Source organism: Chaetodon trifascialis, chromosome 16 (assembly GCF_039877785.1).
Source record: "Chaetodon trifascialis isolate fChaTrf1 chromosome 16, fChaTrf1.hap1, whole genome shotgun sequence".
Taxonomy (NCBI): domain Eukaryota; kingdom Metazoa; phylum Chordata; class Actinopteri; order Chaetodontiformes; family Chaetodontidae; genus Chaetodon; species Chaetodon trifascialis.
Window position 1 is genome coordinate 1638284 of NC_092071.1, and position 11143 is coordinate 1649426.

Sequence of the window (11143 nt, forward strand, 5' to 3'; positions counted from 1 at the left end):
GGCTCCAAACTCCCGATGCAGAGGGGCCTTATTAATAAAGACGGCAGTGAGAATTGATAAAGACTGAACAAAAAGGATTTTTATCCCCTCAACCACAAGAATAATTAGATCATTTTGTTAGCGTGGTGGTTCGATGGCGCTGCGTTGATACCGTCTCTCAGAGCCCAACTCCACTACTGTACATTCATCCTTTCTCCTTTGAGTCCTACCAATTATTGGGGGCAGATGGAATGACTTTAAAGAGTCAGTGTGGTCTTTTACTGCTGCGCGCTGCTGTTCAGAAGACAGCTGGGATTTCACTCCTGGGTTTTGACTTGTCACTTACTGTGCGCACAGGCCAATTATCATAACAACACCAGAATTTCTTGTGGGCCAACAGGGTGAAATCTGCACTCTGACGCAGCGCTGATGGGGTTTTCTTCTCTCCTGAAGCCCTTTCACTAGTTTCACTTGTCAGACAGCAGGTTTCACACGCTGCAGCGTCGAACTGTCAATCGACAAAATTCTGCCATTCAAGGATAATTCACTCTGTCAGAGAGTCAGCTGCAAAGAGGAAGAGCAATACAGAAAACAAACCTCCGAGTTAGTCATTTAGCAGAGGAAAGGGAGGCTTTTTGGGTGCACTCACCTGCAGTTTTACCTCCAAATGGAGAAAATCTTTGTTTGCAACCTGTCTGAATATCCGCCCGCTCGTGTGTCGTCTCCCCTCGGACCCCCACATTTCTGCAATGGCCTCACAAAGTATCGTAAGTGACAAGAAATGATGGCCAAAACTACAAAAATCAAAGTCAGTTTGACCTCACGTACCGAAATCTGGTTTCTCACTGTCCCACGGTGTGTACAAATATATAAAGACACAAACAGGACAGCGCTAAAGATAAAGCCTGCTGTGACAGTGCTGCAAAGGCCGTAAATGAGCCATGCTGGCATGTCATACAGACAGTTATATCACACTGCACCTACACTGATGCTCTCTACAGAGAGGAAGTTTCACGCTGCGTTAAAATAAAAAGCTGCTTCCTTCCCTTTCAGTTGATTTCTACATCAGATGCATTTATTTCCTGATTAACAGGCACATCGCGCTTCGGCACGGACCTAATAATGCCGCTGACTAACGCTGCTGCTGTCTCCAACCCCTCCCTCCAATCCTCAGGTGAGAAGCCATTCGAGTGCAAGCTGTGCCACCAGCGATCCAGGGACTACTCGGCCATGATCAAGCACCTGCGCACCCACAACGGCGCCTCGCCCTACCAATGCACCATCTGCCTGGAGTACTGCCCCAGCCTGTCAGCCATGCAGAAGCACATGAAAGGCCACAAGCCCGAAGACATCCCCCCAGACTGGCGCATAGAGAAGACCTACCTGTACCTCTGCTACGTCTGAGGCCAGGAGAGCGAGCGAAGAGAGGGAGGGTGCGTGCGAGGGTGGGGGCGGGGCGGAGAGGTGAGGGGAATGTAATTGGGCGGATGGGAGGCGTGAGGCCGTGGAGGAGGGTTGACGATCGAGGAATGTCAACGGCGAGAGACTCGAAAACAAGAGGGTTTGTTTTCTCTTTTTTCTTTTCATGCAAAGGCGGCGACGAGCGACGGGGTTAAAGGGTGGTGACGATGGGACAAAAGTGGTAAGAAGAGGAAGACTTGGACACGGAGAGAGAGGCTCTCCGCCATTGTTCGGATTCACCGGGTCATTCACTACATCTGCAACTGTGTTATTGTTTCAGGTCATTTCATGCAGCGCCATAAAGCCAGCGAGCTGCACGGAAGTGACTCTCTGGATGCTGCTGCCACAGTGGTGCGAAAGCAGATTCTCAAGGGCTATCTGAAGCGACGCATTCAGGCCAACAGGAGGCGAATCCTTCACTCCGCTTTGAGTTTGAGGAGAACGTTTTTTTTTTCACTTTGGTCCGTTTACATTCGCTCTGCTCGGATCACGTGTAGAATATGTGAATATGAGAAGCAGTTTAGGCCCCCAGCTCATCATATCATGGTTTGCTTTCCGAGTCTTGAGGAAGTGCTGGCTTTCAGAGGCCTTCACAAACCTTCACGGTATGGCAGTTATCTCAGAGGAGGACTTTCACCTCCCCAAACCGGCTGAGTTTGACCCAAATTCTTTCCATCTCTAATGGGAAATGTGTTTGCTTGGCATCCTCCCATCATTTCTGCCCGTGCAGTACACGCACAGCTTCCCAGTTTTCCCAGAAATGTGCCAGTAAAACCTGTCCACGCACAAGATCCTTCAATCCCGGCCACAGCGGCGAGATAGCCCCTGAGAATCAGCAGCGGAGCCGGCAGGCGTACGACGAAGCAGTTGAACTGGATGAGTTGGAGCACTAAAATACTGCAAACCAAGCACCGGTTCGGTTGAGGGGGACGATGCTAGTGCTGCTTTTTTGTTGGAAGTCTCCCCAGTTTTCTCAGTAGTCTTCCTGGTCCTGTGTCTCTGTCAGATGAGGGCTGGAGAAAGTCGAGTCACCGCTGGCCCCCCGCGGTCCTCCCCGGAGAGCCAGAGGCTAACCTGCATCACTCTTTCATTGTGTTTTTTTAGCTCTGCATCGCAGTTTATCGCGGCTTGATTGCACAGGTTAAACAACATTACGACAACAGTCTCTGTTTGATGTCTGCAAGTTATATCTTTTCTCATGAAATCATAACTCTCTATGACAGTACGCCACATTAAACCCAGCCTATACACATACTCAGCAATAGATAACTGGACCGCATTTATCCATGTACATTAACCAGATGACTGTCGGCATCTCACACTAACGATAAACCACACAAACTGACACATGAACAGTAACACTTTGACCACAACAGATCTGTCCGTTCACCGCAGATGGACGACAAAACGGGGAAATGGTTAACCGCTGCTTTCCGTGGGAGTCCTGTGACTTCGACTGCTCGTAGTGAATGTCGAAGGAGTGCTGGGAATGCCTTAGCTGCACACCTGTAGCGTTCGTCCGAGGGGGTGTGGCAGGTTAAAGACTGTTATATGGCATCAAAACATGAATGTGAAAGACTGTTAGCCGGGTTCGCACCAGGCTGCGTTAAGGATACGCTGCAGGTTAATGCTGCCTTTCACTGGAAGTCAGAAATCTATAATTCCCACCTCACAGGCTGTCCGGAGCCTTCCAGGGGTTCAGTTCGGAGGATCTTCTCCACCCAGCATCAAATACTGTTCCCCATGACACAGCTCAAACATTAGCTCACATCAGCAGCTGTAAATGCTTTTTTACATCTGAAATTAAAGCGTAATCGTTCAGGATCGAGAGTTTCCTGCGAAAGAGTTCAAACAGATCACATCTTAGCGCCTTGAGGTCAGTGCTCAATGGAATACTCACCGGGCGAAGCGAAGAGGGATCCATGGCCCCGGTCCCCCAGGGGCCCCTAAAGCCTCGTATTCACTGTGTGTCAGTAGAGTTAAGTTTGGGAATATGCACCACTGGAGTACAATATCAATGAGAGGAGGGGGGCGTCATCAGGTCCTTTCCTGTGCTTCTGTTACAGATATTGTGTTTAATGGTGCACGTTCCCAAATATATTTGCACTTATTGAAATTACCACTGGGGCTTTAAGCGAAACGATGCTGTGTGTACTCTACTGTTTGTGTTGAATACTTGCTACACTAACGCGCAGAGAGTGGGAGCCAGCACGGACCCTCGGCTCGCTAATCGACTCAAACTGAAAGGAGGAGGTGGGAGTTCCCGACTTTCTGACGTCCCTGAAACGCAGCTTTAGACCTGTCGGCTTAACGCAGCCGCAGGTATCGTGGCTGAACCTTCGGCTTTAATGAGCATCACTGCATGTCACAGAAGCTACCGGCCGGTGGAAGAGGGGGAAATCACTGATGGGACGAGACACGGCCCAGCAGCTTAGGGGGCGACCAGTAAGACGACAGAATAAATCCACCCTTTCTCTGTGGTTTTGTCCCTGTGCTTCGTCTCTCTCGTCTCCTGTTGTTGTTGTTATTGTTGTTATTATTGACCTTGAGTTTGATCTCAACACATCGTACTTGAATTACCTCGTTTTGTGACCTCATGTTGCTTGTGTATTTTAATTTTCCCCTTTGTTTCACTTTTTTTGTTTGTTTTTTTTGGTTTAGTTCACGAGCGTTTGTGGGGAAGATGCATTGCACAACATGATGAGGCAATGTGTACGCAGAAAAATTAAGTGCCACGGTGAAGAGATTTGTTTTCTAATGTTGTGTATTTCTTTGTGCATTACTTGTTACCAAACTTGGTATTATTAACCCCGCGTGTTAATGAGCCGGAAGGTTTGGTCATTTGTTATAAAAGCTACCTCTAAGTTGTTTTCATTTTCTGGCAAAAGCACATTTTTTTCTGTGTGTTTGTGTTTTGCATTATTTCATCGTTGCTACTTCATCTCATGCTTTTTGTTTTTTTGTTTTCAAAAGTTGATTTATGATTGTGTTTTTAAGCAAAATGTATATAAAAGGGTAAGAGATAACAAAAGTAGAGGTTAATAGGATTTGAAAAGTCATTCAAATGGATGTTTATTCTTCTCTTATAGTCTCCCCCTGCACCTCCAACCACAGACGAGCAGAGAAAAAAAAAAGCAATTTTGAAGCCTTAAGTGATGAGTAAGAGGGATGTGGCAGATAAGAGGAAGTACTATTGCTTTTTAAGAGGGTTTAAAAACAAGAATTTAAACTTGAAAATATGTGAATAGAAGTGTAGTTTTGTAATGTGAAAAAAGGAGGTTCATCAAAGCGGCTGAACCGCCAGGACAGGTCATGTTTGCAGCGATGCAGAGTGCGTTGGACAATTGGAACCGCAAGTGGTAATCAAAAAAGAAAAAGCAGAAGGTTAAAAATAGAGATTCTCTCGGCTGACAAGCTCTCGTGAGAAGTGAGCGTATTCCTGAACAAGAGCCAACAGAGGCAATTTGATATATAAAAATTGTGATATTTTTGTATTCAGTGTCGGTCCTTTTTCCATTTGTGGAGGGTTACAGCAGGGCACAAATATTTGTATTTCTTTTTTTTACCTGTTTTTTTCTCTCTGGGTGTGAATCATTTTTGCCTTGCTCCTCTTTGATATTGTTGGACAAAAAAATCATGTGTGTGAACATATTGTAATAATAAGTGTCGCTTTCTGGATGTCAAATGCATTGTAGGTGAAGGACTAAATCTATCCGCCACAAATTTTACGAGTGTGTGTATGTGACGACGTTAAAAAAAAAAAAAGAAAAAGAAAAAGAAAAAAGATGATAAAACACGGGGCGGCAGGAGGACGCTGCCAAACCGACCAATTAGTACTTGTCATTCACAATTTTTCAATCAAACTTGACTGTTGGCGTATTTTTTTTCTTTCCTTGTTTTTGTATTTGAAAAAAAGAAGAAGGGATGGCATGTCCCGAGGTGTCTTGCCATTTTATTCTCAAACACTGTGAGCTGAGGGGCTTTTCCACCCTCGTATAATATCCACCCACTATAATATACCCTGACACGGCTCAGTCTGAACCACCACAATGCAAGACCTGATCAGTCACATCGTTCCTATCATCGTCCTCTGAATGTTTTCTACTTTTTCGTGCGGGTGAAAGAGTGCGTAAGGGTGTGTAACTATGTGTGTGTGTGCGCGTGTGTGTGTGTGTATTAGTGGAAAAATGCACTAATCAGATCAGATACAAAATAAAATGATATTCTATGCCACTTTTTTTCTCTGTTGGAAAAAATATATATATACATTGGCATCGTTATAGTTCTTCCCTCAGTGTTCCTCCAATGTTTCTGTACTATCTTTGTGCCTAAAAATGGAATTTGTTCAACAAAAATATCCATCTATATCTGCTTAGTTTCTGTATTTTCAGAAGAAAATAAAAATGGTGTCTCCAGCACCCTAGGGATGTCATGACGCTCGAAAATGACCTGATTTTTTTTTTTTTTTAATCCTGAATAGAGCAAGGCTTCTTTTTCAAGGACTGCAATAAACCCTGAATGCTATTGAAAGAGCAAAGGGGATTCTGCGTTCGCTTCTCTTCTTAGGCCGCGGCCTGTGATTGGCACCCAAAAGCATTTATTCAGCAACACAAAACAAAGCAAAAGGAATATTTACTGGAATCCAGACAGACTGCAGTGGCCAAAGTTGCTCTCGGGGAAAAAAATCTGCTCCATTAAATTGTTTTTCTGCATGCGAACGAAGCCCCGAGCGTGGTCCTCCGCTCAGATTCTGCTTTTCCTCTTTTTGTCAGCAACAGGTTTGCTGATGAGACCTTTTTATTGCTCTTGAATAAAATAAAGAAACCCTTCGCGCGGGGAGGTTGGCGTTGGGGTATCCCCCTTCTGCTCCGCTTCAGTTTTTTTCCTTAAAGTACTTCTTCTTTTCTACAAAAGGCATTTGAAGGGGACGTGGAGCTCGTCAGAGAGGAATCATGGCATCCCTGGAGCTGGCACTCTGTGTTTTGGTGTGGTGTTTCTAGAACAAAGTAGCCATTTCATGCAGTGTTGCAATGCATGTGCCATCGAGGTCTAGACTAAAAACTGTTTGAGTAACAAAGCACCAAGACATTGTATTTTTTTATATTAGCACTGAGGACCAATTGCCCTGTCGGACCAAGCATAACAAAGCTTTTTATGTAACAAAGCTTTCTCTCTGTCTTTCCCTGGCTTGTCTGTGCTCCTTCTCTCCTCCATTGTTGTGACAGCACAAGTGCCAGTCGAGTTGCTCTGTATTAAGAAAATAGTGTTTTTATTATGATTTGAATTGTTATAGTTTTTGTCTACCTCAGCACCTAATCTTAGCCTAATCTTAGAAGGTGCCCAATTATTATTTTTTATTTTCTTTATTTTGTTCTCTTATTGTTGTCAGTTGTATAATTTTTTTTGAAATTTGCATTAGAGCTTTGCAAAGGTCCTTTGTCTTTTCCAGCGACAACGTGCTATTTTTTTTCCCGTGGCAGTACGTTTCCTGTTGAGCTGTGCCACCAATCTATAGCCACCGTCTGTTGATATAGAGGTTGTTCTTTTTTGTTTCTTTCCATGTAGAATCAGACACCTCTCTTTGTAACATTTCAGTGTTCTCTGATGGAGTGTGAAAAAAAATAAAAAGGAAAAATAAAAGATTTAATGCTGCAGGTTCTCTTCTCCATGTTGTCACTAAAGTCAATGTTGTGCCTTTGATAGTGAAAATATAAAGTATATTTCTTTTTCTTACATCCTACTAACAGTAGATTGTTTTTTGTAGTGGAATTTTTTTGTATTTTTATTTATGAGTCTCATAATAAAAATCAAATCATGATGTTCAGTTGTATACTTTCAATCTGCGGTTAGAAAAAATAAAAAATGGACTTCATGTTGTCTGTCTTAGCACTCTTTCTGGCTATTTGTTGGATTTTTTTGAGCGAACGTGAGGTGACGGCAGGATGGAGCACAGTGATGGCTTTGTAGCTGTGTTTGTTTGATCTGCTCGACTTTTGCTTCAGAAATATATTGTTTCATTGTGCGATGAAGCACAATCTCTGAAGTGTTTCAGTCCAATGAAACTAAAACACAAACAGTTTCAATGGCATCAAATTATTTTAGGACTTTAGTTTCTTGGATGTGCAGAAGGTAAAATTACTTACTTAAATAGAATTAATGACATTAAACATGCAGTACATGTACTTCTTAGTATTTCTTGCACTTTCATACATGTACAGCACCTGTGCGTGCACTCACAGTTCACTGAAGCCCAGCATGGAGCTGTTGACTGGTACTAAATGCTGACTCTTCCCTCCTCAGCTGAGCTTTACTCAACATGTTCATGCTCCTGAGAGGGTGAATCCTTTCGACTGTAATGACCCCGTAACGTTTGCGCCAACATCATTCAGGACAAGCTTTACATGTATGAAGGTTAGTTTATTTTCCGCTTCCACTCCTCTGCTGACGGTTGCGAGAAAGGTTCATTCTGTCTTTTTTCTGCTCGTTTGCACAGTGAGCAAATATGGCAGATAAATAGCTTGTAGCTTAACAAGCATGTCAGCAGGAATGGAGGCTGATGAAAGCAGATCTTCATTGAAACTGAACTTTACTGTCTTTTTGTCTGCTTCAGTGTCCGGACACACACTGATCTGACATGCTAAATCCTTCACCCTGCTGTATCTGACTTAAACTCCTGCTCAGGAAACAGCGCTCAGCTTCCCTGCTGATAGGAGTTTAACACAATGCTGCACCCGCAGGCAGCTCACCGTAACCTCTTCTGCTCCTGCTGCTGTACGACATGAGCTCTGCCGGTCAGGCCAAACGGAGCACGCTCACTGTTTCCCGACAGGTGAGGTCGAGGAGGTGTAGAGCACGAGTTTAGCATCATCACAGTCACAGAGACACTGTTTGTGGACAGCTAGTCATTTTTCAACGCTGTGAGATAAATAAAAATCCACTCATGTCCGTCAAACTGGGTGGAGACAGACGTTTCAGGGACAGACAGCAGAACGATGCATAAACACCTGGACGGGGACGTTTTTTACTGGATGAACTGAGTCATCCTCTGCTGACGGCTGCTCTGAATGAAATGTGTTTGTATTCGCTGTGTGTGTCCAAGTATTTTACTTTTCAGAATGACTGACTGAAAAGTCACCAGACAACAATAATTATGCCATAATTATATGAACATTACCTCCATAAAGTGACAGCCAGCCGGTCGCTTTTCCACTCTGAAAGACCTGGTGCAGTACTTACAAGTGCTCATTTTCACAATCTAGTTCTACTGTATGTAGATTCTGCTTGTTATAATATGAGCGTTTCATGCTTCAAAGGTCCAGTTTGTCAGATTTAAGGGATTTTATTGTCAGAAATGGAATCTAATCTTCATCAGTATGTTTTCATTAGTGTATAATCGGCTGCGGTGTATCCAGACTTTTACCCCTATGTTAAATTTTTACAGCCATTCAGCTGACGATTTTCTCCAAAGTCACCTATAATAAGTGCATTTAAAAGGAATAAAAGACAAATAATCCGACCAAATCTCAACACAACAGAGTGACACCATGCAAACAGAATGTAAAGCTTCCATACTTTACAAACAAAAGAAAAATCTAAAACACTCATCAAACATTTGGTTTGAAGTCAGGTCCCACTCCTCACTGGACATGTCCCTGCCTTAGAAAGAGCTCTTTATATCTACAGACTGACCTGTTTCTACAGTGGCCCAGAACGGACAAACCAAACGCTAACTTTTGGTCAGGGACATTTTTAGCTGCCAGCACAGAGGCGGGTGAGGCGAAGGGTGCTGCAGTCTGCAGCCTCACCACTAGATGCCACTAAATCCTCCACGCTGGCCCTTTAAAGAGCAAAACATCCTTAAAACATGAAGAGATGCAAAAAGCAAAAAGTTACCTGCAAACATTCATCCATCTGAAGGACGGTTTGATGGCGACTCAAACCAGAGCACCTGACAGAAACTGCTCCCTCTCGCCACCTGGCCGGGATGTGCTAATGGTGACTGCTGCAGCTCTTCAAGCCTGGCTGCCTTTTGTCTGCTCTGCCTCTCGCGCCACAGAGGTCATAAACGCTATCATTAGATATGCAGGGCGTGCGCACGTGTGCGCCTCCGTCGTCACACACGCACGATGGTCATTACAGAGGAGGCGAGTCGAGACAGAAAATGTTGAGGGTAGATTGACCTGAACAAGGTCTAGATGAGTCTCTTTGTGGCAGGCTGTCGCTCGTGGTGATCTTTGTGTTTTCATTCAACCTCACATCTAACCTGCAAACATTGTGACGCACAGTCGAGATATCTTGTTCCAGTGTGTCACTAAATACTAAATAAAGGCCAAAACAAAGCTGGTGATGCACCTTTATGCACATGTCTTTGTTTGTCAGCTCAGCACAGGATTGGAGGAACTACTGGGATGTTTTACTTAAGTTAAATTACTATTAGCACACAGTGAAAATCCTCTGTTACAAGTCCTGCATTTGCAAAGTAAAAGTACTCTGTGTGTCTGCTGTCCTCCTGTCTCTGGTCTCTTTAGGTCACTGTGTCTCCTCATTCATGTCAACACAGGAGTTTCCTGCTGGAGTTGGTTGAGGTGGAGCTCATTTTAACTGTTAATGATTCTTTTCATTCTGGGTGAATCTGCTGATCATGATCTCCAATAATCAATTGATTGTTTGGTTTTTAGATCAGAAAAAAATACTAAAAATAAATTTTAAAAAATGTGATAATGATTAAAAGGAAAAAAAAACAAATTCTCACATCATCAAAATAGTTTCCAGTGAATTTCCTGTCGGTCTCTCTATCGATGAATCAACTAATTTTTGAGCTGTCAGATAAATGAGCAAAAGTATAAAGTTTCACAAAGACAAAATCCTCACGTAAAGTACCTTCAAGTACTTAACATTTGTACTGGTTTGTACTGGTTTGTCATAAGGATGGAAAGCAGGAGGACGCAGCCAACAGTTATTGAAGTGAAAACAAGTAAAACACATCAGTCAATCTTCAAATAATCAACCATTTTCTAATAATAATTTAGCTGTTGCAAATAAGACAATACATTATCAAAGGATATTGTTTGGTATGAAGGGCCCTGATTCCCAGAGCATGACTCGATGATGATGATGATGATGATGATGATGACGATGATGATGATGACGATGATGATTATCAGGACCTGACCTCGTGCTCCTCAGAGGATGAACCCTCCAAACACGAAGGCGGTGAAATGAAAGATTCAAAGAGAAATCAAACCTTTGGTGATTTAGTGTTTGTTCTCCTCTAAATCTTTAAAAGCTCTATCGCTGAGATTCAAATGCTGCATTCACACCAAGGTGACAGGATGGGAAAAAAAACCTCCCTTACCTCTACCTTACATTAATTACCTCACATAAGTGCAGAGGTGGGGTCACACCTGTACAGCTGTGGAACGTATAACACGCTGCACACGGTGTGAAATGTTACACATATTTGATTTGTAGTTAAAGTGCCAAAATATTCGAAATGCTTCTCAGAACGTACCAAACTGAGTAATAAAAGCTCAGCAGGTCGCTGTAATTTCGTCCCCACTAAAGTCAGTCTGTGTGTCTGACAAACAGGCATCCGATTGGTCCTGATAGAGCTGCTGTATTTGCTCATTTCCTCTCGCTGGCACACAGAATCAGATCTCAGCTTCGGCGTATTGGAAACTAATGAGGCAGCTCTCGGCGTCCC

General features: G+C 43.5%; 1 protein-coding gene across 1 annotated transcript in view; it reads left to right on the forward strand.

Moving 5' to 3' along the window:
* The window catches only part of zbtb16a (zinc finger and BTB domain containing 16a), a 130502-nt gene extending 125276 nt beyond the window's left edge, over window positions 1-5226 (forward strand). Inside the window, exon 7 of the mRNA XM_070982943.1 lies at window positions 1154-5226. Coding sequence (XP_070839044.1) covers window positions 1154-1383 — 230 coding nt within the window. The 3' untranslated portion in view covers window positions 1384-5226. The remainder of the gene's footprint in view (window positions 1-1153) is intronic.
* Window positions 5227-11143: the final 5917 nt, after the last annotated feature.